This window comes from Pezoporus wallicus, unplaced genomic scaffold (assembly GCF_028554395.1).
Source record: "Pezoporus wallicus isolate ANWC-B61680 ecotype Strahan unplaced genomic scaffold, APGP_CSIRO_Pwel_v1 contig_8208, whole genome shotgun sequence".
Classification (NCBI taxonomy): Eukaryota; Metazoa; Chordata; class Aves; order Psittaciformes; family Psittacidae; genus Pezoporus; species Pezoporus wallicus.
Genome location: NW_026636668.1, coordinates 188,009 through 203,302, shown reverse-complemented (window position 1 = coordinate 203,302; position 15,294 = coordinate 188,009). Strand labels below are relative to the sequence as shown.

At 39.1% G+C, this 15,294-nt stretch overlaps 1 protein-coding gene across 1 annotated transcript in view; it reads left to right on the top strand.

The window, feature by feature from the left end:
• Positions 1-11,616, top strand: part of RIC1 (RIC1 homolog, RAB6A GEF complex partner 1) — a gene marked incomplete at its 5' end in the record, with an annotated part of 38,099 nt that extends 26,483 nt beyond the window's left edge. The window contains 9 exons of the mRNA XM_057401181.1: positions 1,839-1,955; positions 2,838-3,566; positions 3,889-4,047; positions 4,136-4,269; positions 5,321-5,607; positions 6,342-6,536; positions 8,531-8,708; positions 8,850-9,038; positions 9,448-11,616. Coding sequence (XP_057257164.1) covers positions 1,839-1,955; positions 2,838-3,566; positions 3,889-4,047; positions 4,136-4,269; positions 5,321-5,607; positions 6,342-6,536; positions 8,531-8,708; positions 8,850-9,038; positions 9,448-9,733 — 2,274 coding nt within the window. The remainder of the gene's footprint in view (positions 1-1,838; positions 1,956-2,837; positions 3,567-3,888; positions 4,048-4,135; positions 4,270-5,320; positions 5,608-6,341; positions 6,537-8,530; positions 8,709-8,849; positions 9,039-9,447) is intronic.
• Positions 11,617-15,294: the final 3,678 nt, after the last annotated feature.

The following is a 15,294-nucleotide window of genomic DNA, read 5'->3' as shown; positions in this document are numbered from 1 at the left end:
TGGTAAATGAATCATAGATCAGTGGTTCTTTCATGTGGTAAAATGCAGAACATGTTTTTTCTGTTGCTTGGTATATAGGCATCTTATGTATGAATTGAGGGTGGGGATGTGTAGAAATAAACCCCAGACTCTTACTTCTATTTCATATCTTGTTTTGTCATCTTGTAAAGTGTGGATTCAAATCTTGTAGGACAAACAAAATTTAACTGTGTCAAGGCTATGTATCTCTGTTACGTATCAAAAGTTGAACACCAGAATAATCCATGGCATTAGTGTATGACTTTCTTGCAGCACAGGGTCCATTACTCAAGAATAAATGGGGGGGGGGGGGGGGAACGACACACCCACGACCATATAAGGTTATTTCTAGTCAATTTCTTGAATTTCTTGCTACACTAAAATTAAGTGAGAAAATCTCTCCCACTAGTTACTAGTTACTAGTAACTCAGGAGATAGGCCAACAGCTAAACAATGACTAATGTGTGAAGGTGAGGCCCTGTCCAAACTCCGAAATTTATTCAGGCCACTGAAATCACAGTGCAAAGACAACTTGTATTTTTTTTTTTCTCTCTCTATGGTGTAAACAAATTAAGCCAAACTATTTAAGCAACTGCAGCATGGAGTGTGTATTTTTTTTATTAGAGCAGCTACCGTAAGATAGTTAGGAAGTTGCATTGTCTGTGAGGCAGACCTGTAGACATTTGAAGGTGCATCTTTTTCTCCACATGCTAAAGACACTGGCAGGTAGGGAAGCAATAGCACAGACGTAAAATTTGAAGTTTTGTGCTTCCTTATTTGAATTCATTCTCATTTAGTGTTCCACAGTGTTGAATACATTTTCTGAAACTCACGGAGGATCTTAGACAAGTGCATAAAAGGCAGCATGCTTGTGGTTTTCTCGTCCATCTTGCAGTGAGACAGTGTCCTTATTCCTGAACTACCTGCCCTATAGTGTTTCCAAATTTTGAGAAAAAGCAGCTGAAACATTTTAGAGGACCAGTAGCATTTTAAACTCAGCTTCAGACAAAAAAAAAATACTACCCCTTTTATTTCTAAGAACCTGGATCTTCAAACCTTGTCAATCCATTTGATCAAAGAGAAGCATTAATTTTAACAATCAATATGACACTGCACTGTAGACAAAGCAATGTGTTTGACTTAGCAAAGTGTATCTGTCTGCAGTGTTGTTACCTGTTAGTGATCTTAACCCCTGGTGCTGCACAGTTACCATACAGGTGCTCTACCTACCTCTACCTCTAGGTGTTTTAAAACTAAACTTCGTAATACAGTATGCTATTAACTCCAGTGACTTGGTTTAAAATTAACATGAAGCAACTGTGAGATAAATCTTTAAAAAGAATACTTCTCTTTCTTGAAAGTTCTAGTTGCTGTACAAGTGTGGCTACACTCTTTTTGGCTCAACTCTTTTTGGCTTTTGTACCAGTGTTTGTCTTTGAAGTCAAGATACTGGCAATCATAGTGGTGATACTGATAAGAATACAGAGCTTTATTTTTCTTAAAAGGCTGATGGCTTGCCCATGCCAAGATACATAGTTAGAAAAAGTGCATGTCTAATAAACACATTCAGTGAGTCTAGTGAACAGTAAAACCTTCTATTATTTACTCTATTACACAATAACTACATAAATTAATCTGTAGGTAATTCTTGTTTTTTTAATTCTTGTTTTTTTCTGAGTCACTCTGCACTGAATTTGGTGTAGTCATGTCTGTATGGCAGTACAGTTAATTTACTCTGCTTATTCCTGGTTTGTGTTGTGGTTATGTGTGAAATGATGTGTTCAAAAAGCTTAAGTTGCATAATACTTTTTAATCTTTAGGCTTGTGAGGCTGAAAGCATTATGCTGAACTTAGCAGGACAACTCATCATGTTGCAAAGGGATCGATCTGGACCCCAGATACGAGATAAGGATAATAATCCTAATCAAAGGAAGCATGTGAGTAAATGTTTGTGGGATCCTGCATATGGCTTCTAAGACGTCAGTCAGTAAAGAAGTTGTAGGAAGGAGTGGTCCAGGCGTGAGGAAGAGAGTTCTATAATGCAAAGCAGAGTTTGCATTTAGAGGCTGGAAGTAAATCACTACTCCTGTGATTTATTTTTTTCTCTAAAAATCTGAAATGTGAGTACTTAACTGTGTGGATGTCAAACTAAAGTATTTACTACCTGTATTGCAGTGAAAGGTACAAGTTTTAAGCATAAAGGTCCTGTGCAAAATTTGACATGCAGTAATGACAGAAAATCTCCAATCTATCTAAAGCTGTTCTGTATGTTTATGGAACCTAAAAATTTCTTTCCAGACTGTGTTTACAAAATTCCTAAAACCAACAATAGTAGAAATCAGTGACTGAATTTGTCAAGTTTTCTGTGCTGAAGAGCAACACTTTTACATTAAATAAGTACTTTGTGAGAATGAAAATGGAAAAATTTCAATGAAGAGTTGTTTGCAGCTCAAACAGTAGCAAATTTGGTGTTTGTAGGGCTTTTGTCAGTTCTAGATTGAACTCTTGAGCTAACTGATGAAGCAGAGAGTAGGTTTTTATTTTCCACCCTTATTCTCACTCCTTCAGCTTCCTGGCTAAGTATAAGGAGCTTTAAAAAAAAGAAAGAATTGTCTTTTGAATTAATGCAAGTTAAGTGGTGTTTTCCTAGGTGCAAGGGGGCAGTTAGGAGTAACTTGTTGGAAGAGAGCAGTTCTTACTTGAAAAAAAAAAAGAGTTCTTAGTAAGATGTTTTGGGAGAAAAAAAAAAGGAGGGGGGGAAGGAATAATGAATTCTAACAGGTTTTTTTTTATTTTTTTTTTCCCTCTCCCCTGCATAGCTGCCTTTTTGTGCTCCAGTTGTCCTAGCCCAGTCTGTTGAAAATGTGTGGACTACTTCCAGGATCAACAAACAGAAGCGCCACTTACTGGAGGCTCTGTGGCTCAGCTGTGGTGGATCAGGTATGAAAGTCTGGCTCCCCCTGTTTCCCAGAGATCATCGAAAGCCGCATTCGTTTCTGTCAAGACGGATCATGCTGCCTTTCCACATCAACATATACCCACTGGCTGTTTTGTTTGAGGATGCCTTGGTTCTTGGTGCTGTTAATGACACTGTGCTCTATGACTGTTTATACACTCAAACCAGTGCTAGAGAACACTTAGAGGTTCTCTTTCCTTTCTCCATTGTTGAGAGGACCTCTCAGATCTACCTCCATCACATCTTACGCCAGCTTTTGGTTAGGAACCTCGGTGAACAAGCCTTGCTTTTGGCCCACTCCTGTGCCACATTACCGTACTTTCCTCATGTACTAGAGCTGATGCTTCATGAAGTGCTGGAAGAAGAAGCTACCTCGCGGGAACCCATTCCCGACCCTCTGCTTCCCACTGTGGCGAAGTTCATTACAGAGTTCCCCCTCTTCCTGCAGACAGTTGTTCATTGTGCTAGGAAGACGGAATATGCCCTGTGGAATTACCTTTTTGCTGCTGTTGGGAATCCAAAGGACTTATTTGAAGAGTGCTTAATGGCCCAGGACTTGGACACAGCTGCCTCTTACCTTATTATTCTACAGGTAATGATACCGCATACATTGCAGAAGGGGTGATATTTACCAATGTTATAGTATTTAAAAATTTGTCATAACAAAGTTATGCATGTTAAATTTTTAATGTAACAATTTTTTGTTGAGATTGTGCAGTTATGAAGGGGGGGAGGAGAATATCATGCAATGTAAGTAGTTAGTTTACTGTCATAAAAAGAAAAAGAATAGCATGAAATTTGCTGCTTCTAATCTCTGGTATACTTGGAAGTGACATGGTGTGGCCTGACTTAATAGGACTTTTGTTGCATGATGGCAAAAATCAAATGGCTGAATTATGTTTTGTTCCTTGCAGAATATGGAAGTTCCAGCAGTTAGCCGACAACATGCTACTCTCCTGTTTAATACTGCCTTAGAGCAAGGAAAGTGGGATCTTTGTCGTCATATGATCAGATTTCTTAAAGCCATTGGCTCTGGGGAAACAGAGACACCACCAGCAACACCAACTACTCAGGTTTGTGAGGAGAATAGTAAATACCAGTATCCAGCCTTGTTTGATTAATCTTGTGTAGCATGCTTGCTCCTTTTTTTCTTGATTTTAGGAACCTAGTTCAAGTAGTGGCTTTGAGTTCTTCAGACATCGCAGCATTAGTTTGTCCCAGTCTGCAGAGAATCTCCATAGCAAATTTAATTTGACAAAAACACTGAGTATGCCTTCTGGCCCATCTGGAAAAAGGTAAATTGGTGGTAATGTCCTCTTCTAACCCACTTCGTTAGATACTGTACTCTCTCACTAATTTGAGTTATAGAAGTGCATTATATGATAGGTTTGTCATAGCCTCCCTCCACATCCTTCTGCATTTGTCTTTTCCCAGCTCTTGTAATACCTGTGTCTTTCTTTTGAGTCTTGGGAGAATATATTCTCACACATGTAATTATGTGCGTGTGTGTTTGTATGTGTAGATACACATGCACGCTTACATGGATATTGCTGTCCAAAAGCCTTGAAATCCACTGGATGAACATGTAGTAATTTATGATTGCTAGTAAGACTGCATGCTTTATATTTGAAGGGTCTGTTTTGCTGAAAGATACATCTTGAAGAGCTCACAGTACTGCACCATCATAGTATATGCTGCACTGTGATAGCATGCATATCCTGATCTAGCAGTGTGTTGCCAAGCCATAAATAGAGCCTTTTATACCTTGGGGTGAATCCCTTTTAAACTGCTGTATGCAAAATTCCTATTGATTGTGTCATTAATTCCTATTGATTGTGTTATTAATGTTCAGAAGCAGCACTGAGCTGGGATTCATTATTATCTTGGGTTTGGCTTTTTTCCCGGATGTAAGACCTTCAGAACAATCTTAGTACAAATTCAAATGCTTTTATTTAGTAATTTTCCATAGGAAAAAACTGCCTTAAAAGTTTTGATAGGAAGAGTTCTAGGCAAATACTTGACTTGTTCTCTAAACTGGTTTCTCAGACGTTACTTGGCAATGACATCTACCTTTTTTCACTCGTTTACTGCTTTTCTGCACTGCTAGTAGTTCAGTACTCTAGAGACACTGCTGCTGTTGTAACTTCCTTCCCTTATTTCACTTACCTGTTGAAGCAGTGGGATTCTTCAAAGAGCACACATAGCAAGGAATCGTGGAAACTGGTTTTGTTGGTATATAGAAAGCTCCCACTGTTACTCTGGTCACTTGATGTTCTGTGGTTGTGGCCAGCAGCCACAACGCTGTTTAATCAGTCTTAATGTCACTGCTCTCTGGTCTGTCTACAGGTGCAGTAAAGACAGTGACTGTGCTGAGAACATGTATATTGACATGATGCTCTGGCGGCATGCTCGTCGTCTGCTAGAAGAAATCAAGCTGAAAGACCTTGGTTGCTTTGCTGCTCAATTAGGCTTTGAGCTGATTGGCTGGCTGTGCAAGGAACGAGCCAGAGCTGCCCGTGTGGAGGATTTTGTGTTTGCTTTGAAAAAGCTCCACAAGGATTTCCGCTGGCCATTGCCAGTCATACCAGCTTCATCCATTACTTCACCTTTCAAGAATGGAAAGTACAAGACAGGTGCTGTAATCTGAATTGATTTAGACTAGGTTTCCCTCCTGCAGTCCTGTGCCCATCAGTCTGAATCTGTCCTTAGTTCCTCAGCCCAGCAAAGAACAGGCTGAGGCTTGCCACCTGCACAGTTTCCTCACACAGGGTGTGTTTTTTGAAAGGATTCTGTTTAGCACAGACAGCATCTCTTGCGTAGTCTAATTACTATTTTGGTTCCTTGCTTTTCTCAGATGTGCAGATGTTGAGTTGAACATGGATATTGCCCTTCTTATATCAACATTCTTATGTAGTATCTAGATGACTTTTTGATTAGCTTCTTAAAAAAAAAGTAATGTTTCTCACATTTGAAATTTGCTTTATGTTAATGGGTGAGAATTTTGAGGACTTGCTGTAAACCTCCTTTGTATTATTAATCTCTCAGTTCACTAGCTTATCTTCTTAGGGCTTGATACTAGCTGCCAAGCCTTTCTTTTTGTGATAGTAACAGCACCATTATTTAGTTCTATTGATGCTAACACTTTATCAGCTGGTATTTTTTTTATGCCACTGCTGACTAGAAAAGCTCATCAGAAATTCTTAAAATACTTACTTGCTGTGTTCATTTGCTTTTGGTCACCCCTCAGCAAACTAACTGAATATTGACTTAAATACAAATTTTAGCTTCCTGAAATACCTGGAGAGAACTTTCCAAATTTCCTTTTTGATGATTACATGACTTTTCTTTGGTGGGTTCTTTTTTTTAGCTATGGGGGAGCAGCTGCTAAAATCTCAGTCTGTAGACACCTTTGTAAACACGGAAACAGACACAGGGGTTTCAAACACACCTCGGAGTCGCAGCTGGCTTGGCGCTATAAGCTCCTCTCAGAGAGAGATAGACACTGTTTCATCCCATGGACCACACATGCAAGATGCATTCCTTTCTCCTTTGCTAAGTAAAGGTTAGTCACTCTGCTGTCTGCTTATTGCAGAAACGCACCTGAAAGTGCATAGTTTTATTTTGACATTTGCATGCAACCACTGTATTGTTGCTTCTTAACTGCTGATAACCATAATTTCGGGGGTTGGGGAGTGGAGGGAGACAAAGGGAGGGGGAAGAGGTCTTGTTGAAAAAGTGAACTGATTTGTTTGTTTGTTTTTGCGTTTTTTTTGTACAACAGAAAGAAAATGTATCTTTAAGCACTTAAAGTAGAATATAAAATTGGTATTTGCTTAAGTTCATGTGTGTGGTGGTAACTTGAAATTTAGTAATTTTACAGTCTTGGAAGAGTGTTGTAAGTTTTTTAGCTTTGTCTCTTGCACAGATTGGCACTATTCTAATGCATGAACTTCAGAGTAGTGCTTTTGTATTTCTTTAGAAAGATACTAGATGCACTCTTTATTGAGGAAGCTGAGGAAATTACAGTCCCATATAGTTTTCTTTTCTCCTATGTTTTTGCTTTAAACAGTTTTTCTAAAAGCTCAAGTGTATGATCAGCTTGTGAAAATACAAAGGCAAATTTTATTCTCTGAGCATCTTTTCTGACCACAGAGAGATATAGGAAATGTTTGAATGTTTGTCTGACCACTCATCTCTCTTTTCCTTTTCTTTTTTTTTTTTTTTTTTATTCCCACTTGTCCTCAAGCATAGAGCAGTATTTTCAACAGTGTCTGCATCATGTGATTTCCACTGTACTGGGAAAAAAGATTTAAGTAGCTAAGCAGCAATGAGCAGGGACATCTTGAATTAGATCAGGTTGCCCAGAACCATCCAGCCTGGCCTTGAATGTCTCCAGGGATGTTGCATCCACCACTTTTCTGGGCAACCTGTGCTAGTGTTTTACCACCCTCATTGTAAAGAATTTCTTCCTCATGTCCAGCCTGAATTTCCCTCAGTTTAAAACCATCACCCCTTGTCCTGTCGCAGCAGGCCCTGCTAAAGAGTCTCTCGCCATCTTTCTTGTAGGCCCCTTTTAAGTACTGAAAGATGCTCTCAGGTCTCCCCTGACCTTTCCCATCTTCAGGCTGAACAGCCCCAACTCTCTCAGCCTTTCCACATAGGAGAGGAGCTCCAGCCCTCTGGTCATTTCTGTGTCCTTCTCTGGACCCTCTCCAACAGGTTCATGTCTTTCCTTTACTGAGTACTCCAGAGCTAGACACAGCACTCCAGGAGGGATCTCACCGGAGCGGAGTGGAGGGGCAGAATCACCTCCCTTGCCCTCATGCCACACTCCTTTGAATGCAGCCCAGGATACAATTTGCCTTCTGGGCTGCAAGCGCACACTGCTGGGTCATGTACAGTTCTTCACCCACCAGGACCCCCAAGTCCTTCTCATCAGGGGTACCCTCAATCCCTTCATCCCCCAGCCTGTATTGATACTGGGGGTTACCTTGACGCAGGTTCAAGGCCCTGCAGTTGGCCTTGTTAAACCTCATGATATTTGCATGAGCCCACTTCTCAAGCTTGTTTAAATCCATCTGGATGGTATCCCTTCCACAGGCCTTGGTGCATTTTCTCCTTGCCCTTTTGTTTAACCAGCAGGTCTCGACTACTAAGCCATGCCAGGCTGCTGCCTTCATTGCATGGTTTCTTATACCTGGGATCATGAGCTGTTGTGGAAAGCATAATTTTAGGACTGTAAGGTGTAAGAGGCTGTCACTGTGTTCTTACAGTGGTTGCCAACACATCTTTAGGATTCCTTACTGATACTATTCTTCTGAATTACTGCTTAGACTCAGAAGAACTGCTGCATTCCTGCAATAATAGTTCTACCACATACTGTGAGAATGCTGAAGTGTGATGGGCAGTATGCCTGAAGAAACTTCTTGGCACTGTGATGAACAGCAAAGCACTACTGTGTGATTTGTCGGTTTCTGTAGGAAATAGCTAGAAATTTTGGGTCTTACTAAAGTGAGTAGTTTCTTTTTCCCTTATGTTTCTGAGTGTCTTTGATAGGTGATGAATGCAGCATTGGCTCAGCAACGGACCTGACTGAAACAAGTTCTATGGTGGATGGTGACTGGACCATGGTGGATGAAAACTTCTCTGGTCTAAGTTTAACTCAGTCAGAGCTTGAACATCTCTCTCTGGAACTGGCTAGTAAAGGGCCACACAAGTCACAGGTCCAGCTGCGGTAAGTAACGTAATCTTTGCCTTTGAAACTTAAAACTACTAGTATGCAGCATTAGGAGAAAGAAGCACTGTCTACAGAATCATACTGGGATTTTTGTATCCAAGGTAGAAAAAGAAATAAGTAGACTGTTTTCCCATCTAGGTACTTGCTACATATCTTCATGGAAGCAGGATGTCTGGATTGGTGTATTATCATAGGCCTTATCCTCAGAGAATCATCAGTAATCAACCAGGTTTTCAGTATAATTCAGTCGTCTGATATTGATGGAGAAATCTGCCAGAATATCAAGACTGGCCTATGTGCTGTTGACAAATGGGCTTCTACAGATTGGTAAGTATTATTTTCCACCTTCATTTTCATTCCAGTTGTAGATAACTCAGAATTGTTTTTTTTTTTTAGGTAACTAATGATTTCAGCCCTATCTGAAACAATTATTTAAACGCACTTTTGCAAAAAAAATATCAGGGTAGTCACTTATTACGGTTGTGAACAAACTGGAATAAAAAAAAATCAAAAAAAAATCAACCAAGTCCAGACCAACCAACTGCTCCAGCTTCTGTTACTTGGTTATGGTCGCCTTTTTCCTACAATTATTAAAAAAAAAAGTTTCTGCACAGGTAGGACTGTAGAAGATACCAATTTTTACTAACATCTCCCAGAAAAGCTGCTTTTCAGGCATATGACTGAAGTACTATTTTTTTTAAATCACTCATGGTGTTCTGTACCATTATTTTCCTAGCCCTGGGTACAAGCCATTTTTAAATATCATCAAACCACAGATCCAGAAACTGAGTGAAATAGTAGAAGAGCAAGTTCAGCCTGAAGCTTTTCAGCCAGTGAATCCTTCTAAGGTTACTGAACAAGTGAACCCCAGAGCTGAGGAAAGCAGGATTTTGTCTGGCCACAGCACTAATCCTCAGAGCGATGCTGGCAACATCAGTGCAAGCAGGCATGAAGAGGACAAGTCTAAGACAGAGGTTGAGGATTCATTCCAGGAAGGCAGTTATGACTGTATTGTGTCTTAAATGGAAGATGAACAACTTCCCAAGCATCAGGGGTGAAAGGAAGCAAACCAGGTCTTGGACATGCTTCCATGTTTTAGATTTGAACTTTCTTCTTTTTTTTTTTTTTTCTGTATTTCAAACTTTTGAAATCTTCAGTGGGGATAACGCAGCAGCAGTTTCATCTGATAATGTCAAAAGGAGTCAAGATTTATTTTTTTTTTAATGTAATCTTCAGACTGCAACTTTAAGTTTTGATACTTAATAGTGCTGAAAGATGGCAAATACATATGGAGACAGGTTCAGCTAATATTCTTCAGTACCTTTACATTACCAACACGTGTTCTGGAGAAACTGCTTCTCTCTTGCTTGAGTTTAAAAGGTAAAGAGGGAATTAAATTTAAAAACTCTTATCCTTTGCAGCTTGCCTGCCTGCCTAAGAAATGTCTGATCAATGCAGTTCAGATCGGTTTGATATTGATATTTTGTATTAAAGGACTGTAAAATATATTGTATGTTTTTGTGAATACTCTTGTACAAATATTCAAGGTTGTACCATATTTGAAGGTACCTGTATGTACTGTGCATGTTTCTAGATGACTAGTAAAGTTAAAGCAGAGTTGCACTTCTTTCTGGATGAGGCATACTTTACTGACCTAACATTGACACAAGGTGGCTCTCCTGTTTTTACTCTAACGTACAGATCTTGTGGTTGGATTTAAGGGATTGGTGAAGGTTATTTATTTAATTGTAAATTCTTTTTTGAAAAATTGAGGTTTTTAATGTAAATAATCATCATATACTCTTGCTATGGAACTTAGTTTAACAGCTCATACTTAAACACTTTTCAAACATTTTATAGTATGCATACTTGTAACTAAGACATTTAACTTTCATACAGTGTGGAAAGCTGGCTGCAGAAGTCTGTTGCTTTGAGGTACTTATTTTTTCTAGCTGCTGTCCCTATGTAATAACTACCTGTAACAGTATTAATTTAGATATTAGCTTGTTTGTACTGTGCAATCTGAACAAAAATGCAACATTACTCATTTTATACAAAATAAACTAGTTTATTTTTTATAACATCACCTGATTACTGACATGGACCAAACTAGTCATCATAGAATAGTTACAGCATCTGTTGCTTTTCTAGTGTAGTTACTAAATGCACATCCATTTAAACTTTGAAAATTAAGAATATTAAGTTTAAAATAAATCGTGGTTTTATTTCTTTTGTAGATAAGATCAAGTGCTTTAAAATGTACAAATATTAAAATGTGGCTTTAGAATGGCTTAACTAAGCCGATACAACCAGTACAAGTGCAATAACTGCGAGTATTACTTGGAACGCTGGAGATTTTAGTGAGCATAGCCCGAATTTCCGTTTAAGAGTTGAACTGATACTGACGTTATAGGGAAGAGATCTGGTTCAAGAGTCCCAGCGTTAAGCTTAGTCTGCACTGTAGCTACTGGTTACAGATAATGTCTATCATACTTACATACCTGTTTTGAACAAACATCAAAAATCCATTATTGTTTTAAGGGGATACTTAATACTTTTTTATTATTAAAAAAACCTGCTTAAACTATGTTAAATAAAAACTGTGCTTCAAGTTAATATTTTTCTGTGTTTCTGTGGTAATGATGTAAGCCAAGCCCATCCTGACCAGCTTTCTGCTGTTCAGGTTTTGGATCTGTACAAGTAAAACGATACATTAACTGATACACTAACATTAGTATCTTACTACTGTGCTACTGTTGTTTAGCAGTTATCTTCTTCTTTGTGAAGTTTTGGAAGGTTGTACTTCTTTAGTAGTAATTCTCTATGCAATCTTAATGTGCTAATTTTGTATTTCAGTTTCACTGCTGTTATACCTGTAATTAAAAGACAAATATATTCAACTTTACTTGAAGTTACTCCTGTGGCAAATACCTATTTCTAACTTCAAGCCATTGATAGTAAGTTACCAGAATTCAAGTATGTTGTCTCAGAGAAACAAAGCTCTGAAAGAAACTACCTGATGAAGCTTTAGTTTGCCACACTCTACCCCTATGGCCTGTTTAACAGCATCAAGGTAACAAGCTTCTAAGTTAAAAATTTCCTTGTTAGTGCATCCTTGAACTTATATCCACCTATTGTTTTGTAAAGAGCCGTGTAACATTTTTAGTATTGGTATCTTGCTACTGTTGCTTAGACCATGTGAGCAGGCTATCGCCTGCATTCCAGGGTGAAGCATCTTGGAGCAGATAGCCACGCTGCAGCCTGTTGGTAGACACCGCACCAGGGCAGCTGAAGGAAGCTGCAGCCCAGGGAGAGCCCATGCAGGAGCAGGTCTTTGGGCAGCAGCTGTGCCCTATGGTGGACCAACACTGGAGCAGTCTGTTCCTGAAGAACTACCTCATCCAAAGGAGGATCCATGCTGGAGCTGTTCACAAGAGACTCCCATGGGAGGGACCCCATGCTGGAGCTTTGGAACAGTGTGAAGAGGAAGGAGAAGCAAAGAAACTGGCATGGACTGACCATGACCTGACCCCCAGCTGACCATCCCTGATCTCTCTGCACCATTGTGGAAGAGGAGGCAGAAGAGTGAAGCTGAGATTGGGTTGGGTTTTTTTCTTTCTTTGTTGCTATCCTTTATTTTTAATTGACAATAAATTAGATTTTCCCCAAGGCCAGTACAGTTACAGTAACAGGTGACTAATCTCCCTGACTGAATCCATGAGCTTTTTTACCTTATGTTCTCCTGCTGGCCTGCTGAGGAGAGGGCTTGGAAGTGCAGTTTGGTAGCACCTGGCAGCCAGTAAAGGTTAACCTACCATGATAGGTTTCATCTACAGATAAGCATCTACTGAAAAACTTCCATGAAGACTGAGAATCCATGTTTTATTCATGCTCTATCCTCAAAACAGAAGTCATACTTAGGCAATTTCACATTGTCTGCTTACCCTCTTTTGTGACAGGGTTACTGATCTTCTATGGCTCTTTATCCATTCCTCATTAAGATTGCATATCAAGTTCTAAGATGGGTCATCCTGCAGCCTCCTTCCTGATTATTATCAAGAACTAGATTAAGTAAATCTAGCCCTTAAGGGGAAAAAAGAAAACCCAACAGAAACCAACAATGGATTGAACAGCATTACCATGCAGGCAAACTCTTCAGCAGCTCTGTCCCCTATGCTACAGCTGGCTCTGTATGGACTTGTTTGATCTTGTCTATTTGATTAGTGTTTTTCCAACAGGCTTGCAGCCTAACCTAGATTGAACAGACGGGTCTTGCTAATACAGAACAGCTCCACTGAGCTCAACAGTGCGTAACCTTGACTGTAATAGCTGAAATTCTCCCAACACTTTCTTCGAATGCTTCTACTTGACAGGCAATGTGAAGGTATGGTGACATGCTAATGCTGCATTCAATTATATAACCACAACATGTTCAGGTATTCTTTGCAACCACATGCCTGAATTGATAAAATGCTTATTTCTGAAGCCCTCTCACCTACAGATACATAATAGAGTACTCTGTATGTTAGTACAGAACGTAACAGATTCTCAAACCCATCAAACATCAGGGAAGAACTCTAGCATTAGGGAAGAGTAGAGGAATTTAGAAAAGGCTGTGCCTGTAGACAGTTTTGGATGAATGTAGGGGAATTCCAGTCAACTAGCTGGTTACTGTCCCCACTAACAATAAAGACATTCTTTACTCCCATACCCTTCTATCTTCTATCCTTAGAACTACCAGCTTGTTGTTTTTATGCTTCACAGAGTACAACACATATGAACCACAGTACTTGAAGACTAATCATGTAGTGAATAGGGAGGCAGATGGACACTGAAACAGAAAAATCTTCCATCCTGTTTTTCTGCCTACCTTTGATAACCAATACATTTGCTCTCAAGTATCAGTTCTGCAAAGAATACTTAGCTTTGCTACCAGCAACTGTTCCATACCACACCTAGTTTCAAGAACCACCTTCCTCTCCAGGCAGTCAGCCAGTGTCCGCAGTTAAGGTCCTCTGACCTTTCTCAGATAATTTTTACATTCTTCAGTCATGCATATTTCCATACAGCACTAACTCTTAGCCGTCTAACTCAAGCATCATTTAACAATATTTCTACCCAAAGCTTAAACATTAGTGGAATGAATAAAACTGAATCAAATACACCTTTAGTCCCACTGAAAATCAAGCATCATTCAATAAGTTTCACTTTTATTTACGGAGACAGAAATTTTCAACAAACTCCTCATTAAATTATTTAATAAGGGTTAAATCCTGAGTTAACAGAAGTTATTGCTTCACTGAAGTTTCAGAAATTGCTAACAGGCTGTTGTGGCATTTTATATTTTTGGCTTGCAGTACGATTCCTTCACACAGCAGTTTCTCCATTAAATCAGATGCAAAACACCAAACTCACAACTGAGGAAGGCAGTAATTACCAGTGCAACTTTAGTTAACTAGCTGTGCATCAGCTAGAGTACAGTACAAAACATTTGTTGAGATTCAAGACACAAGAGTCATGAACTAAAACTCTGTTTTTCAAGCAACAAAGTATAATACAGGAATTGTAGTTACAAACTGGATACAATCAAGTGAGTGATGATTAACTCAAGTGTTAATGTAGGAAGACACACTGATTTTCAGATACTGAGACCAGTTCATTATGATTACAGTAATTAAACCTCTTACCCTAGTCCATGAGTCAGTTGACAGTCTTTGTGAATGTACCTTGCAACAAATGAAACTGGTTCTTGTCACCACCACACACAACTACAGAACAGTTTGAAGGAAAAATACCTGATCAGGGAGCTGCTGTCCACCAAACCTCACACAAATTAGTGTCACAATTTTCTTTCACATGCCCTGCAAGCTTCCCAGTACTAGCATGCTTTTACTCAAAATGCTGCATGCACAAAATCGGCTTTGCGTGCGATTTGGCAATACTCATGAGATTAACAAAATACTGATCTGAGTAATATTTAGCGCAGTATTGATGTCTCTTATAGTTTGGAAAAAAGCATGAAGAAATTTCTTCAGATACACAGAGTTCATTGAATTTCAGGAACTAACATTAACTAAGACGTGGGAGTAAAAAGAAACCCAACCTAACAAAAACAAAGCAGAGACTCTAAATCAGTCATTTATAAAACCCATCCTGTGGAAATAATGCAAGAGCAAACCAAAGATACTAGATATCTTTTTAAAGATGACTCTTCTAGGTATTTTTCCTTATGGAAAGCAAGCCTTATTTTAAGAAACAGTTAAATGTATTAGCAAAGTGCAGTACTGTCTGTTACTTTACCAAAAGTCTCTTCAGAGGAGATTATACCAAAAATTAGCCAATTGTAATAAGTTAGAAGGTAACTTGAAATTTAGAGTAGATTAAGACATCCACGTAAAGGTGCAGGGACTTAGCACTCTTACATACAAGAGAGCAAGTCCCATGCTTTTATGCTGATACTGAAAGATCCCAACAGGAACAAAACTATAAGATGAGAGTTAGGTCAAACTTACACAGGTTCTAACACTGAACAGAGGCAAAAGGATAGGAGCTAGGTTTTTAACAGAAAGGTTAAAAATTATCT